General features: G+C 55.2%; 2 protein-coding genes across 5 annotated transcripts in view; one reads left to right on the forward strand and one right to left on the reverse strand.

Moving 5' to 3' along the window:
- EZH1 (enhancer of zeste 1 polycomb repressive complex 2 subunit) overlaps nt 1–18,406 on the reverse strand; it is a 258,699-nt gene that overhangs the window by 140,909 nt on the left and 99,384 nt on the right. The window lies entirely within an intron of this gene.
- Nucleotides 1–18,406, forward strand: part of LOC128400291 (mucin-2-like) — a gene marked incomplete at its 5' end in the record, with an annotated part of 37,112 nt that overhangs the window by 233 nt on the left and 18,473 nt on the right. Inside the window, 12 exons of the mRNA XM_053362446.1 lie at nt 1,652–1,693; nt 2,557–2,582; nt 3,775–3,967; nt 6,053–6,145; nt 6,557–6,988; nt 7,358–7,447; nt 7,808–7,861; nt 8,708–8,806; nt 9,404–9,802; nt 10,190–10,300; nt 10,691–10,930; nt 12,418–12,547. Coding sequence (XP_053218421.1) covers nt 1,652–1,693; nt 2,557–2,582; nt 3,775–3,967; nt 6,053–6,145; nt 6,557–6,988; nt 7,358–7,447; nt 7,808–7,861; nt 8,708–8,806; nt 9,404–9,802; nt 10,190–10,300; nt 10,691–10,930; nt 12,418–12,547 — 1,909 coding nt within the window. The remainder of the gene's footprint in view (nt 1–1,651; nt 1,694–2,556; nt 2,583–3,774; nt 3,968–6,052; nt 6,146–6,556; nt 6,989–7,357; nt 7,448–7,807; nt 7,862–8,707; nt 8,807–9,403; nt 9,803–10,189; nt 10,301–10,690; nt 10,931–12,417; nt 12,548–18,406) is intronic.

The raw sequence follows: 18,406 nt of genomic DNA on the forward strand, positions 1-18,406 counted from the left end.
TCCCACCACCACCAGCACTGACTCGCCTGTCACGACTACCGCCACTCCCACAACCACCAGCACTGACTCGCCTGTCACGACTACCGCCACTCCCACAACCACCACCACTGACTCGCCTGTCACCACTACCGCCACTCCCACAACCACCACCACTGACTCGCCTGTCACCACTACCGCCACTCCCACAACCACCACCACTGACTCGCCTTTCACCACTACCGCCACTCCCACAACCACCAGCACTGACTCGCCTGTCACAACGACCGCCACTCCCACAACCACCAGCACTGACTCGACGACTGCCACTCCCACAACCACCAGCACTGACTCTCCTGTAACAATGACCGCCACTCCCACAACCACCAGCACTGACTCGCCTGTAACAACGAACGCCACTCCCACAACCACCAGCACTGAATCGTCTGTCAGGACTACCGCCACTGCCACAACCACCAGCACTGACTCGCCTGTCACGACTACCGCCACTCCCACAACCACCAGCACTGACTCGCCTGTAACGACTACCGCCACTCCCACAACCACCAGCACTGACTCGCCTGTCACCACTACCGCCACTCCCACAACCACCAGCACTGACTCGCCTGTCACCACTACCGCCACTCCCACAACCACCAGCAATGACTCGCCTGTCACCACTACCGCCACTCCCACAACCACCAGCAATGACTCGCCTGTCACCACTACCGCCACTCCCACAACCACCAGCACTGACTCGCCTTTCACAACTACCGCCACTCCCACAACCACCAGCACTGACTCGCCTGTCACGACTACCGCCACTCCCACAACCACCAGCACTGACTGGCCTGTCACGACTACCGCCACTCCCACAACCACCAGCACTGACTCGCCTGTCACGACTACCGCCACTCCCACAACCACCAGCACTGACTCGCCTTTCACCACTACCGCCACTCCCACAACCACCAGCAATGACTCGCCTGTCACCACTACCGCCACTCCCACAACCACCAGCACTGACTCGCCTGTCACCACTACCGCCACTCCCACAACCACCAGCACTGACTCGCCTGTCACCACTACCGCCACTCCCACAACCACCAGCACTGACTCGCCTGTCACTACTACAGCCGCTCCCACAACCACCACCACTGACTCGCCTGTCACCACTACCGCCACTCCCACAACCACCAGCACTGACTCGCCTGTCACCACTACCGCCACTCCCACAACCACCAGCAATGACTCGCCTGTCACCACTACAGCCACTCCCACAACCACCACCACTGACTCGCCTGTCACCACTACCGCCACTCCCACAACCACCAGCACTGACTCGCCTGTCACCACTACTGCCACTCCCACAACCACCAGCACTGACTCGCCTGCCACCACTATCGCCACTCCCACAACCACCAGCACTGACTCGCCTGTCACCACTACCGCCACTCCCACAACCACCAGCACTGACTCGCCTGTCACCACTACGGCCACTCCCACAACCACCAGCAATGACTCGCCTGTCACCACTACAGCCACTCCCACAACCACCAGCACTGACTCGCCTGTCACCACTACCGCAGCTCCCACAACCACCAGCACTGACTCGCCTGCGACCACTACCGCCACTCCCACAACCACCAGCACTGACTCGCCTGTTACGGCTACCGCCACTCCCACAACCACCAGCACTGACTCGCCTGTCACCACTACCGCCACTCCCACAACCACCAGCACAGACTCACCTGCCACTCCCACAACCACCAGCACTGACTCGCCTGCCACTCCCACAACCACCAGCACTGACTCGCCTGTCACCACTACCGCCACTCCCACAACCACCAGCACTGACTCGCCAGTCACGACTACCGCCACTCCCACAACCACCAGCACTGACTCGCCTGTCACAACTACCGCCACTCCCACAACCACCAGCACTGACTCGCCTGTCACGACTACCACCACTCCCACCACCAGCACCACTGACTCACCAGTCACAACCACCGCCACTCCCACAACCACCAGCACTGAATCGCCTGTCACGACTACTGCCACTCCCACCACCACCAGCACTGACTCGCCAGTCACAACCACCGCCACTCCCACAACCACCAGCACTGACTCACCTGTCACAATTACTGCCACTCCCACCACCACCAGCACTGACTCGCCTGTCACGACTACCGCCACTCCCACAACCACCAGCACTGACTCGCCTGTCACGACTACCGCCACTCCCACAACCACCACCACTGACTCGCCTGTCACCACTACCGCCACTCCCACAACCACCACCACTGACTCGCCTGTCACCACTACCGCCACTCCCACAACCACCACCACTGACTCGCCTTTCACCACTACCGCCACTCCCACAACCACCAGCACTGACTCGCCTGTCACAACGACCGCCACTCCCACAACCACCAGCACTGACTCGACGACTGCCACTCCCACAACCACCAGCACTGACTCTCCTGTAACAATGACCGCCACTCCCACAACCACCAGCACTGACTCGCCTGTAACAACGAACGCCACTCCCACAACCACCAGCACTGAATCGTCTGTCAGGACTACCGCCACTGCCACAACCACCAGCACTGACTCGCCTGTCACGACTACCGCCACTCCCACAACCACCAGCACTGACTCGCCTGTCACGACTACCGCCACTCCCACAACCACCAGCACTGACTCGCCTGTCACCACTACCGCCACTCCCACAACCACCAGCACTGACTCGCCTGTCACGACTACCGCCACTCCCACAACCACCAGCACTGACTCGCCTTTCACCACTACCGCCACTCCCACAACCACCAGCAATGACTCGCCTGTCACCACTACCGCCACTCCCACAACCACCAGCACTGACTCGCCTGTCACCACTACCGCCACTCCCACAACCACCAGCACTGACTCGCCTGTCACCACTACCGCCACTCCCACAACCACCAGCACTGACTCGCCTGTCACTACTACAGCCGCTCCCACAACCACCACCACTGACTCGCCTGTCACCACTACCGCCACTCCCACAACCACCAGCACTGACTCGCCTGTCACCACTACCGCCACTCCCACAACCACCAGCAATGACTCGCCTGTCACCACTACAGCCACTCCCACAACCACCACCACTGACTCGCCTGTCACCACTACCGCCACTCCCACAACCACCAGCACTGACTCGCCTGTCACCACTACTGCCACTCCCACAACCACCAGCACTGACTCGCCTGCCACCACTATCGCCACTCCCACAACCACCAGCACTGACTCGCCTTTCACCACTACCGCCACTCCCACAACCACCAGCAATGACTCGCCTGTCACCACTACGGCCACTCCCACAACCACCAGCAATGACTCGCCTGTCACCACTACAGCCACTCCCACAACCACCAGCACTGACTCGCCTGTCACCACTACCGCAGCTCCCACAACCACCAGCACTGACTCGCCTGCGACCACTACCGCCACTCCCACAACCACCAGCACTGACTCGCCTGTTACGGCTACCGCCACTCCCACAACCACCAGCACTGACTCGCCTGTCACCACTACCGCCACTCCCACAACCACCAGCACAGACTCACCTGCCACTCCCACAACCACCAGCACTGACTCGCCTGCCACTCCCACAACCACCAGCACTGACTCGCCTGTCACCACTACCGCCACTCCCACAACCACCAGCACTGACTCGCCAGTCACGACTACCGCCACTCCCACAACCACCAGCACTGACTCGCCTGTCACAACTACCGCCACTCCCACAACCACCAGCACTGACTCGCCTGTCACGACTACCACCACTCCCACCACCAGCACCACTGACTCACCAGTCACAACCACCGCCACTCCCACAACCACCAGCACTGAATCGCCTGTCACGACTACTGCCACTCCCACCACCACCAGCACTGACTCGCCAGTCACAACCACCGCCACTCCCACAACCACCAGCACTGACTCACCTGTCACAATTACTGCCACTCCCACCACCACCAGCACTGACTCGCCTGTCACGACTACCGCCACTCCCACAACCACCAGCACTGACTCGCCTGTCACGACTACCGCCACTCCCACAACCACCACCACTGACTCGCCTGTCACCACTACCGCCACTCCCACAACCACCACCACTGACTCGCCTGTCACCACTACCGCCACTCCCACAACCACCACCACTGACTCGCCTTTCACCACTACCGCCACTCCCACAACCACCAGCACTGACTCGCCTGTCACAACGACCGCCACTCCCACAACCACCAGCACTGACTCGACGACTGCCACTCCCACAACCACCAGCACTGACTCTCCTGTAACAATGACCGCCACTCCCACAACCACCAGCACTGACTCGCCTGTAACAACGAACGCCACTCCCACAACCACCAGCACTGAATCGTCTGTCAGGACTACCGCCACTGCCACAACCACCAGCACTGACTCGCCTGTCACGACTACCGCCACTCCCACAACCACCAGCACTGACTCGCCTGTCACGACTACCGCCACTCCCACAACCACCAGCACTGACTCGCCTGTCACCACTACCGCCACTCCCACAACCACCAGCACTGACTCGCCTGTCACGACTACCGCCACTCCCACAACCACCAGCACTGACTCGCCTTTCACCACTACCGCCACTCCCACAACCACCAGCAATGACTCGCCTGTCACCACTACCGCCACTCCCACAACCACCAGCACTGACTCGCCTGTCACCACTACCGCCACTCCCACAACCACCAGCACTGACTCGCCTGTCACCACTACCGCCACTCCCACAACCACCAGCACTGACTCGCCTGTCACTACTACAGCCGCTCCCACAACCACCACCACTGACTCGCCTGTCACCACTACCGCCACTCCCACAACCACCAGCACTGACTCGCCTGTCACCACTACCGCCACTCCCACAACCACCAGCAATGACTCGCCTGTCACCACTACAGCCACTCCCACAACCACCACCACTGACTCGCCTGTCACCACTACCGCCACTCCCACAACCACCAGCACTGACTCGCCTGTCACCACTACTGCCACTCCCACAACCACCAGCACTGACTCGCCTGCCACCACTATCGCCACTCCCACAACCACCAGCACTGACTCGCCTTTCACCACTACCGCCACTCCCACAACCACCAGCAATGACTCGCCTGTCACCACTACCGCCACTCCCACAACCACCAGCACTGACTCGCCTGTCACCACTACCGCCACTCCCACAACCACCAGCACTGACTCGCCTGTCACCACTACCGCCACTCCCACAACCACCAGCACTGACTCGCCTGTCACTACTACAGCCGCTCCCACAACCACCACCACTGACTCGCCTGTCACCACTACCGCCACTCCCACAACCACCAGCACTGACTCGCCTGTCACCACTACCGCCACTCCCACAACCACCAGCAATGACTCGCCTGTCACCACTACAGCCACTCCCACAACCACCACCACTGACTCGCCTGTCACCACTACCGCCACTCCCACAACCACCAGCACTGACTCGCCTGTCACCACTACTGCCACTCCCACAACCACCAGCACTGACTCGCCTGCCACCACTATCGCCACTCCCACAACCACCAGCACTGACTCGCCTGTCACCACTACCGCCACTCCCACAACCACCAGCAATGACTCGCCTGTCACCACTACCGCCACTCCCACAACCACCAGCAATGACTCGCCTGTCACCACTACAGCCACTCCCACAACCACCAGCACTGACTCGCCTGTCACCACTACCGCCACTCCCACAACCACCAGCAATGACTCGCCTGTCACCACTACAGCCACTCCCACAACCACCAGCACTGACTCACCTGCCACTCCCACAACCACCAGCACTGACTCGCCTGCCACTCCCACAACCACCAGCACTGACTCGCCTGTCACCACTACCGCCACTCCCACAACCACCAGCACTGACTCGCCAGTCACGACTACCGCCACTCCCACAACCACCAGCACTGACTCGCCTGTCACAACGACCGCCACTCCCACAACCACCAGCACTGACTCGCCTGTCACGACTACCGCCACTCCCACAACCACCAGCACTGACTCGCCTGTCACCACTACCGCCACTCCCACAACCACCAGCACTGACTCGCCTGTCACCACTACCGCCACTCCCACAACCACCAGCACTGACTCGCCTGTCACCACTACCGCCACTCCCACAACCACCAGCACTGACTCGCCTGTCACCACTACCGCCACTCCCACAACCACCAGCACTGACTCGCCTGTCACCACTACCACCATTCCCACAACCACCAGCACTGACTCGACGACCGCCACTCCCACAACCACCAGCACTGACTCGCCTGTCACCACTACCGCCACTCCCACAACCACCAGCACTGACTCGCCTGTCACCACTACCGCCACTCCCACAACCACCAGCACTGAATCGCCTGTCACCACTACCGCCACTCCCACAACCACCAGCACTGACTCGTCTGTCACCACTACCGCCACTCCCACAACCACCAGCACTGACTCGCCTGTCACAACGACCGCCACTCCCACAACCACCAGCACTGACTCGCCTGTCACCACTACCACCATTCCCACAACCACCAGCACTGACTCGCCTGTCACCACTACCGCCACTCCCACAACCACCAGCACTGACTCGACGACCGCCACTCCCACAACCACAAGCACTGACTCGTCTGTCACCACTACCGCCACTCCCACAACCACCAGCACTGACTCGCCTGTCACCACTACCACCATTCCCACAACCACCAGCACTGACTCGCCTGTCACCACTACCGCCACTCCCACAACCACCAGCACTGACTCGACGACCGCCACTCCCACAACCACCAGCACAGACTCGCCAGTCACAACTACCGCCACTCCCACAACCACCAGCACTGACTCGCCTGTCACCACTACCGCCACTCCCACAACCACCAGCACTGACTCGCCTGTCACCACTACCACCATTCCCACAACCACCAGCACTGACTCGCCTGTCACCACTACCGCCACTCCCACAACCACCAGCACTGACTCGACGACCGCCACTCCCACAACCACCAGCACAGACTCGCCAGTCACAACTACCGCCACTCCCACAACCACCAGCACTGACTCGCCTGTCACCACTACCACCATTCCCACAACCACCAGCACTGACTCGCCTGTCACCACTACCGCCACTCCCACAACCACCAGCACTGACTCGACGACCGCCACTCCCACAACCACCAGCACTGACTCGCCTGTCACGACTACCGCCACTCCCACAACCAGCACCACAGACTCGCCAGTCACAACTACCGCCACTCCCACAACCACCAGCACTGACTCGCCTGTCACCACTACCGCCACTCCCACAACCACCAGCACTGACTCACCTGCCACCACTACCGCCACTCCCACAACCACCAGCACTGACTCGCCTGTCACGACTACCGCCACTCCCACAACCACCAGCACTGACTCGCCTGTCACCACTACCGCCACTCCCACAACCACCAGCACTGACTCGCCTTTCACCACAACCGCCACTCCCACAACCACCAGCACTGACGCTCCTGTCACGACTACCGCCACTCCCACAACCACCAGCACTGACTCGCCTGTCACCACTACCACCATTCCCACAACCACCAGCACTGACTCGACGACCGCCACTCCCACAACCACCAGCACTGACTCGCCTGTCACCACTACCGCCACTCCCACAACCACCAGCACTGACTCGCCTGTCACCACTACCGCCACTCCCACAACCACCAGCACTGAATTGCCTGTCACCACTACCGCCACTCCCACAACCACCAGCACTGACTCGTCTGTCACCACTACCGCCACTCCCACAACCACCAGCACTGACTCGCCTGTCACAACGACCGCCACTCCCACAACCACCAGCACTGACTCGCCTGTCACCACTATCACCATTCCCACAACCACCAGCACTGACTCGCCTGTCACCACTACCGCCACTCCCACAACCACCAGCACTGACTCGACGACCGCCACTCCCACAACCACAAGCACTGACTCACCTGTCACGACTACCGCCACTCCCACAACCACCAGCACTGACTCGCCTGTCACCACTACCACCATTCCCACAACCACCAGCACTGACTCGCCTGTCACCACTACCGCCACTCCCACAACCACCAGCACTGACTCGACGACCGCCACTCCCACAACCACCAGCACAGACTCGCCAGTCACAACTACCGCCACTCCCACAACCACCAGCACTGACTCGCCTGTCACCACTACCGCCACTCCCACAACCACCAGCACTGACTCGCCTGCCACCACTACCGCCACTCCCACAACCACCAGCACTGACTCGCCTGTCACGACTACCGCCACTCCCGCAACCACCAGCACTGACTCGCCTGTCACGACTACCGCCACTCCCACAACCAGCACCACAGACTCGCCAGTCACAACTACCGCCACTCCCACAACCACCAGCACTGACTCGCCTGTCACCACTACCGCCACTCCCACAACCACCAGCACTGACTCGCCTGTCACGACTACCGCCACTCCCACAACCACCAGCACTGACTCGCCTGTCACCACTACCGCCACTCCCACAACCACCAGCACTGACTCGCCTTTCACCACAACCGCCACTCCCACAACCACCAGCACTGACGCTCCTGTCACGACTACCGCCACTCCCACAACCACCAGCACTGACTCGCCTGTCACCACTACCACCATTCCCACAACCACCAGCACTGGCTCGACGACCGCCACTCCCACAACCACCAGCACTGACTCGTCTGTCACCACTACCGCCACTCCCACAACCACCAGCACTGACTCGCCTGTCACCACTACCGCCACTCCCACAACCACCAGCACTGAATCGCCTGTCACCACTACCGCCACTCCCACAACCACCAGCACTGACTCGTCTGTCACCACTACCGCCACTCCCACAACCACCAGCACTGACTCGCCTGTCACCACTACCGCCACTCCCACAACCACCAGCATTGACTCACCAGTCACAACGACCGCCACTCCCACAACCACCAGCACTGACTCGCCTGTCACCACTACCACCATTCCCACAACCACCAGCACTGACTCGCCTGTCACCACTACCGCCACTCCCACAACCACCAGCACTGACTCGACGACCGCCACTCCCACAACCACAAGCACTGACTCACCTGTCACGACTACAGCCACTCCCACAACCACCAGCACTGACTCGCCTGTCACCACTACCACCATTCCCACAACCACCAGCACTGACTCGCCTGTCACCACTACCGCCACTCCCACAACCACCAGCACTGACTCGACGACCGCCACTCCCACAACCACCAGCACAGACTCGCCAGTCACAACTACCGCCACTCCCACAACCACCAGCACTGACTCGCCTGTCAACACTACCGCCACTCCCACAACCACCAGCACTGACTCGCCTGCCACCACTACCGCCACTCCCACAACCACCAGCACTGACTCGCCTGTCACGACTACCGCCACTCCCACAACCACCAGCACTGACTCGCCTGTCACGACTACCGCCACTCCCACAACCAGCACCACAGACTCGCCAGTCACAACTACCGCCACTCCCACAACCACCAGCACTGACTCGCCTGTCACCACTACCGCCACTCCCACAACCACCAGCACTGACTCACCTGCCACCACTACCGCCACTCCCACAACCACCAGCACTGACTCGCCTGTCACGACTACCGCCACTCCCACAACCACCAGCACTGACTCGCCTGTCACCACTACCGCCACTCCCACAACCACCAGCACTGACTCGCCTGTCACGACTACCGCCACTCCCACAACCACCAGCACTGACTCGCCTGTCACGACTACCGCCACTCCCACAACCAGCACCACAGACTCACCAGTCACAACGACCGCCACTCCCACAACCACCAGCACTGACTCTCCTGTAACAACTACCGCCACTCCCACAACCACCAGCACTGACTCGCCAGTCACAACGACCGCCACTCCCACAACCACCAGCACTGACTCACCTGTAACAACGAACGCCACTCCCACAACCACCAGCACTGACTCGCCAGTCACAACCACCGCCACTCCCACAACCACCAGCACTGACTCACCTGTCACGACTACCGCCACTCCCACAACCACCAGCACTGACTCGCCTGTCACCACTACCGCCACTCCCACAACCACCAGCACTGACTCGCCTGTCACCACTACCGCCACTCCCACAACCACCAGCACTGACTCGCCTTTCACCACAACCGCCACTCCCACAACCACCAGCACTGACGCTCCTGTCACGACTACCGCCACTCCCACAACCACCAGCACTGAATCGCCTGTCACCACTACCGCCACTCCCACAACCACCAGCACTGAATCACCTGTCACGACTACTGCCACTCCCACAACCACCAGCACTGATTCGCCTGCCACCACTACCGCCACTCCCACAACCACCAGCACTGACTCGCCTGTCACCACTACCGCCACTCCCACAACCACCAGCACTGACTCGCCTGTCACCACTACCGCCACTCCCACAACCACCAGCACTGACTCGCCTGTCACCACTACCGCCACTCCCACAACCACCAGCACTGACTCGCCTTTCACCACAACCGCCACTCCCACAACCACCAGCACTGACGCTCCTGTCACGACTACCGCCACTCCCACAACCACCAGCACTGACTCGCCTGTCACCACTACCACCATTCCCACAACCACCAGCACTGACTCGACGACCGCCACTCCCACAACCACCAGCACTGACTCGCCTGTCACCACTACCGCCACTCCCACAACCACCAGCACTGACTCGCCTGTCACCACTACCGCCACTCCCACAACCACCAGCACTGAATCGCCTGTCACCACTACCGCCACTCCCACAACCACCAGCACTGACTCGTCTGTCACCACTACCGCCACTCCCACAACCACCAGCACTGACTCGCCTGTCACCACTACCGCCACTCCCACAACCACCAGCATTGACTCGCCAGTCACAACGACCGCCACTCCCACAACCACCAGCACTGACTCGCCTGTCACCACTACCACCATTCCCACAACCACCAGCACTGACTCGCCTGTCACCACTACCGCCACTCCCACAACCACCAGCACTGACTCGACGACCGCCACTCCCACAACCACAAGCACTGACTCACCTGTCACGACTACCGCCACTCCCACAACCACCAGCACTGACTCGCCTGTCACGACTACCGCCACTCCCACAACCACCAGCACTGACTCGCCTGTCACGACTACCGCCACTCCCACAACCAGCACCACAGACTCACCAGTCACAACGACCGCCACTCCCACAACCACCAGCACTGAATCACCTGTCACGACTACTGCCACTCCCACAACCACCAGCACTGAATCGCCTGCCACCACTACCGCCACTCCCACAACCACCAGCACTGACTCGCCTGTCACCACTACCGCCACTCCCACAACCACCAGCACTGACTCGCCTGTCACCACTACCGCCACTCCCACAACCACCAGCACTGACTCGCCTGTCACCACTACCGCCACTCCCACAACCACCAGCACTGACTCGCCTTTCACCACTACCGCCACTCCCACAACCACCAGCACTGACTCTCCTGTCACGACTACCGCCACTCCCACAACCACCAGCACTGACTCGCCTGTCACCACTACCACCATTCCCACAACCACCAGCACTGACTCGACGACCGCCACTCCCACAACCACCAGCACTGACTCGCCTGTCACCACTACCACCACTCCCACAACCACCAGCACTGACTCGCCTGTCACCACTACCGCCACTCCCACAACCACCAGCACTGACTCGTCTGTCACCACTACCGCCACTCCCACAACCACCAGCACTGACTCGCCTGTCACCACTACCGCCACTCCCACAACCACCAGCATTGACTCGCCAGTCACAACGACCGCCACTCCCACAACCACCAGCACTGACTCGCCTGTCACCACTACCGCCACTCCCACAACCACCAGCACTGACTCGCCTGTCACCACTACCGCCACTCCCACAACCACCAGCACTGACTCGACGACCGCCACTCCCACAACCACAAGCACTGACTCACCTGTCACGACTACCGCCACTCCCACAACCACCAGCACTGACTCGCCTGTCACCACTACCGCCACTCCCACAACCACCAGCACTGACTCGACGACCGCCACTCCCACAACCACAAGCACTGACTCACCTGTCACGACTACCGCCACTCCCACAACCACAAGCACTGACTCGCCTGTCACGACTACCGCCACTCCCACAACCACCAGCACTGACTCGCCTGTCACGACTACCGCCACTCCCACAACCACCAGCACTGACTCACCAGTCACAACTACTGCCACTCCCACAACCACCAGCACTGCCTCACCAGCCACATCTACCACCACTCCCACAACAACAACCTCGCCTGCCACTACTACCACCACCACACCCACAACCACCACCACCACCACATCGCTTACCACTACCAGCTCCGCCACGCCACCAGTTACAACTTCATCCACCACCACCACTACTAGACAGACCATTACAGGTGATCATTTGGTTTTATTTTGCTGAATCTGTTTTCATTGGCTTCTATATAGCTGTGTGGGAAACTGGAAACAAATATGAAATTTAGCTGCTTCCTTTTCCTTGAGGCGTTTTTTTCATGTAAGGCCTAACCCCAGATTCAGGTTTCAGAGTTCTGTAGCCCTTCCATTTCATCTGCATGGGGAACCTTTGACTTTAACCTGGTGGCTTCTGGAATTTCCGAGTTCCCTGAGTTTTAGTCATTATCAGATTTCTGGTTCTCCTTGCCCCAGAGAAGCCTTCATTTTCTCTGGGAAGCTTCTGCGAGGTTTCCAGTGAAGCGCTGATACTTCCTACAGGTATGTCTTGGCTCAGGAAGATGCCCTGTGGCACAAGAATGCGATGAAGACCGGCTTTCTAACCAGTTACTTCCAGTGCTTTTTTTCTGGGGATAAACATTTTATGAATCTTTGTACTTTTGTCCATTTACTGTATTTATTTCCCCCCCGATTTGAACTATAAAATCATGATTTTCTTGAGTCAAAATGAGAGTACTCCTAAACATTTTTTAAAGTAAAAAAAGCACTGGTTACCTCAGTTCCCTTTCCCATAGCAGTCCATTTTCACTGGCTTGCATCTCCTTCTCTATCTTGCCTTTCTGTGGTCTAAGCCACTGAGCCTCTTGGGCTTGCCGATCAGAAGGTCAGCGGTTCGAATCCCCACAACGGAGTGAGTTCCCGTTGCTCTGTACCAGCTCCTGCCAACCTAGCAGTTCGAAAGCACACCAGTGCAAGTAGATAAATAGGTACCACTGTGGCGGGAAGGTAAACGGTGTTTCCATGCATTCTGGCTTCCATCACGGTGTCCCGTTGTGCCAGAAGCAGTTCAGTCCTGCTGGCCACATGACCCGGGAAGCTGTCTGTGGACGAACGGTGGCTCCCTCGGCCTGAAAGCAAGATGAGCGCCGCAACCCCATAGTCGCCTTTGACTGGACTTAACCGTCCAGGGGTCCTTTACCTTTTTACCTTTTACCACAGAAGGCAAAGGAAGTTTGCCACTTCAGCGGATAATGGCATCAAATTGGAGTTTGGCCATAGTGGTTTGAACATTTTAGAGAGTGATTTTTGGCAACTGGCTGCAAAGGGGTTGTACACATTCAATGTGGACAAGGGACATTCAATGTGGACAAGGGAAGGTCAGTGTTGATTTCCCTGCAACATCGCTCACCAACTTCCAAAATTAGCAGGAATGAGGGCCTTGGTGCCAAGCCTGCCAACATGGCCCAAAGCTGGATTAGAAAGGGCACTTCTAAAACCTTTCAGATGAACTTAATACGTTTGTTATTTAAGTGTATTTTGGAAACTGCTACGCGGGTGGCGTTGTGCGTTAAACCACAGAGCCTAGGACTTGCCGATCAGTAGGTCGGCGGTTCGAATCCCATCAATGGGGTGAGCTCCCGTTTCTCAGTCCCAGCTCCTGCCAACCTAGCAGTTCGAAAGCACATCAAAGTCCAAGTAGATAAATAGGTACCGCTCTGGCGGGAAGGTAAACGGCGTTTCCGTGCGCTGCTCTGGTTCGCCAGAAGCGGCTTAGTCATGCTGGCCACATGACCCGGAATCTGTACGCCGGCTCCCTCGGCCAGTAAAGCGAGATGAGCGCCTCAACCCCAGAGTCGGCCACGACTGGACCTAATGGTTAGGGGTCCCTTTACCTTTACCTTACCTTCCCGCTCCACTCTTCTTCAACCTGTGGCACCTTAAAAGAGTAGCAAGTGTTTCATGGCATCCTCGGCTGAGATAAAATTTTCGGCTCTGAGGAATTGTGAAACGTTACTTGAGTGTCAAGAAGAATTTCACCTTCCCTCTGTGTTTTTCTCTATATACCTGTACATTAGATTGCTGCTAACCACATTTTGTGGGGGAAACCTTCTCTCTTCCAGAAACGTGTGAAAATGGGGGAACACATAATGGCATCAAATGTTTGTGCCTTAGCAATTTCTATGGGCCAAAGTGTGAGTTCCCAGTTGAAGACATGCCTTTTGAAGTGGGTAAGTAGAACTGAGAGCAACCTGACCCCCATTCCTGCAGAGCAGACCAAGTACACGCCAATCCCTTTTGCGCCGAATATAAGACGGGAAAGACTAGGGTATCATCAAACATCAATAATAATAACAGTCTGATCCAATACGAAAAAAGTCACAATAACTTAAAAATAAACAACCTATATCAAATAAAGTGATATTCAGTAATCCGTTAGAATCTAACAGTAAGCAGTAAAATTAAATATCGGCAAATAATAAACCGTTCAGACTTATCCACTGCAATGAAGAATGATTAAACTACAAACCATAAAAGTAACAGCAAGTCACAATGCATAAAATTACCGCAAAACGTACAAAATGATGTATTAACAACAACAACTACTACTAAGTTATTAAATTAATTATTAAATTAAGTTATTCAGCTATCTTCTCTTTAAGAGACATCCAGGGGGATTGGAGGGGTAAAGCAAAAACATTTGGGGTGGGGACCACAGTTGGGGGCTTTAAGCCGTATGTTTAAAGCACTCTTAACCACTACAGCGGCCATAGCTTCCCCGCAAAGAATCCAGGGAATTGTAGTTTGTTCCGGGTGCTGGAAATTGTAGCTCTGTGAGGGATTTTCTGACAGCTCTCAACACCTTTGTATATATAAATATGATGATAATGATAATGATGATGATGATGATGATGATGATGATGATGATGATAATAAATAATAATGGCAATGGCGGTCTCCTTCTGAGTAAGAGGGAGAAGCCCTGCAGAAAGTGGGTCTGTCCGCCACGGCGAAGCGGAGACCCGATCGAAAATCGCAGGCAGAAGGAGCCTGCGAGCGTGGGACTCGGCGGGCACCATTAGCGCCCCCGAATTAGCGAAGGAACCCCGCAAGGGGCTCCGGAGTGTAACGGGAGCGGCGCGGTGCTGTGAGTCAATTGCTCCTTCTGTGGGGTGAAGCCGCATAGCTGTTGCCGGAGAGCGCTGACCTTTTTCCTGTGACAATTCGGCTGCTAAACTACTACCCGTGAGTAGGTGAAGTTAAAAGATTGGACTTGAAGAAGGAAAAAAAGGCGTTAATTTGGCACTGAAGCGGGAAGGTGTAAACAGGAAGTCCGCCTTCCGTTTCTGTAACAGATCAAAGCAAAGACGTTTCTATGCTAATACCTGGAGAGCGGTGCTTTTAAAGTCTCAAATCGGAACATCAAAGCGAAAGAACTCCCCCCCAGATTAGGAGAGGGGGGGAAGAGGGAAAGTGACTTTATTTCTTCTGGGAAAAATAGAGGTAAAATTCTCTTTTTTTTTCTTTTGAAACCCCTGGGAATGGACTGCCAGGCTTATGAGAACTGCTACATTGGGACTCGCACTACTTATGGACATTGTAACTTTTTAATGATTAACTCTGCAAGGGAGATACATTTTGAGGGTCTTCTTTGGACTGGAAACTGTTGCATGTTTTTATTGAGGGGACTTGGAAAGTTAGAAAAGACTTTTCTATTGTGAAATTTATGGCTGTTACAGTGTCCCCCTAGAGGAACATTGAAGTTGTGCATTTAGTCGGGGGAATTTTCCACTGTGGACATTAGGGAATTTCCACGGCAAGATCTGACCGTGGGACCGACCTTGACTCAAGACAAAGGGGGATGACTGATCAAAGAGCAACAAGATCGGGCAAGGTCAGAGCGCAGCAGCCCAGTACAGTTTCCCAGCAACGTAGAGCATCTGTACCCGGCCTTCCTGTGACACAGGAGGAAGATCTGGCACAAGTTGAACCAAAAGGAATGGCCTCAGAAGGGGAATTTACTTCTGTATTAAATAAAATTTATGAGAAATTGGAAGGCCTAAGTAAACAAGTTACAGAACAATCAACTAAAATTGACAGGAATACTGCCAGCATTAATTCAAATACAAAGTCTATTGAAAAATTGCTGGAAGAATCTGCGTCCACTCGAAAAATAGCTGAGGAAGCAAAAGAAAAAGCAGTGGCTGTAGAGGAAGAAATAAAACCTATGCGTAAACAGATTGGGGACCATCAGTCTTTATTGTCTATGATCGAATTGAAGGAGAAACAGACAAACCTGAGGATCAGGGCTGTGCCGGAACTTGAAAAAGATAATCTGAGCGACTATCTTACGCAGGAATTTGGGAAATTTTGGGATTTGGAGCTGGAGAAAGACTTTAAGATAGTGAGCGCCTTCAGACTTGGAAGAGGAGGGAGAAAAAACAGGGTGAGAGACTGTTTGGTTACCCTCCGAATGAAAGAAGAGAGAGATAAAATATTGAGTGCACACTTTCAGAAGACCTTGGAGATTAACGATTCGAGAGTCGAGATTTTTAAGGATATACCGAAACACCTTTTGGACTTGAGAACCAACTACGGAGACTTGGTGGCCCTACTGAGAAGAAATAGCATTGTCTTTAGGTGGGAATTCCCCCAGGGACTATCTTTTACCTTTAAAGGGAAAAAGTTCAAAATTAGATCAGTGGAAGATAAGGAAAAATTCTTGAGAGACTACGAAGAAGACCTACAAAAAGAAGCACCAGAAGAGTTAAGAGCCCTGAGACCAGGAGTTTTTGACACAGCACCACCACCTTTGGGACTGGACAAATCAAAAAAAGTGATACCACCGTTAGAACAAGAAGAACTTTTGGGAGCAGTTGGAGGAAAATAGAATAAACACATCATGTCTCTGCAATTATTAAGCTGGAACATTCATGGTTTTAACTCCCCGGAGAAGAGGAAGAAAGTATTCCATTTACTGAAAAAGGAACAATTGGACTTAATTTGTTTACAGGAAACCCATGTGATAAGGCTCCACAGGAAAGTTCTGATTAATAAAAGACTGGGCCAAGAATTTATTTCATCGGACAAGGTTAAAAAGAGAGGAGTTGTTATTTACGCCAAAGAGAGTCTATCACCGAAATTTGTCTTTAAAGATGAACAAGGAAGATTTGTTGCAATTGAGATTCAATCACAAGGAGAGAAATTTTTGATTGTAGGAGTTTATGCACCAAATGAGGGGAAGTCTGAATTCTTTAAGAAATTGCATGAGACATTGTTGGACTATATGGACTATAACATTATTATGATGGGAGATATGAATGGAGTGGTATCCACAAACATGGATAAGTCGCAGAGACAGGTGGTAACCAAAGATGGCAGACTACCAAAAACCTTTTTTGAACTGACTGATAATATGGACTTGATTGATATTTGGAGAACCAAGAACCCCCTTGGAAGAGAGGGAACATTCTTTTCTGAAGCCAACATGACATGGACAAGAATTGACCAACTATGGATAACTAGAGGACTGGCACCTAAGACTCGAAAAGTGGAAATTTGCCCAAAAACTTGCTCCGACCATAATGCGGTGAAGATGGAGATGAAACTAACACCAATCGGTTCCTTCAGATGGAGGATGAATGACACCTTATTCAGAGATCAAGAGGTTATCAAGAAGGCCCAAAAAACCTTGAGAGACTATTTTGAGATAAATTTGAATACTACGGTTGAAAAAAGAACAATCTGGGACGCAAGCAAAGCGGTTATGAGAGGGTTTCTGATTCAACAGAATGCAATAAAGAAGAGAACTCAAAATGAGAAAAAAGATAAAATATTGGAAAAAATAAAAGAAGGAGAGAAGAAACTAAGAGCGAAACCAAAATTGCAAGAGATTCTGAGAGAAATTAAGTTATATCAAGTACAATATATGAAAATGATAAATCAGGAAGTAGAATGGAAAATCAAGCAGATGAGACAAAAGACATTTGAATCGGCTAATAAATGTGGGAAACTGTTA

Source organism: Podarcis raffonei, chromosome 13 (genome assembly GCF_027172205.1).
Source record: "Podarcis raffonei isolate rPodRaf1 chromosome 13, rPodRaf1.pri, whole genome shotgun sequence".
Classification (NCBI taxonomy): domain Eukaryota; kingdom Metazoa; phylum Chordata; class Lepidosauria; order Squamata; family Lacertidae; genus Podarcis; species Podarcis raffonei.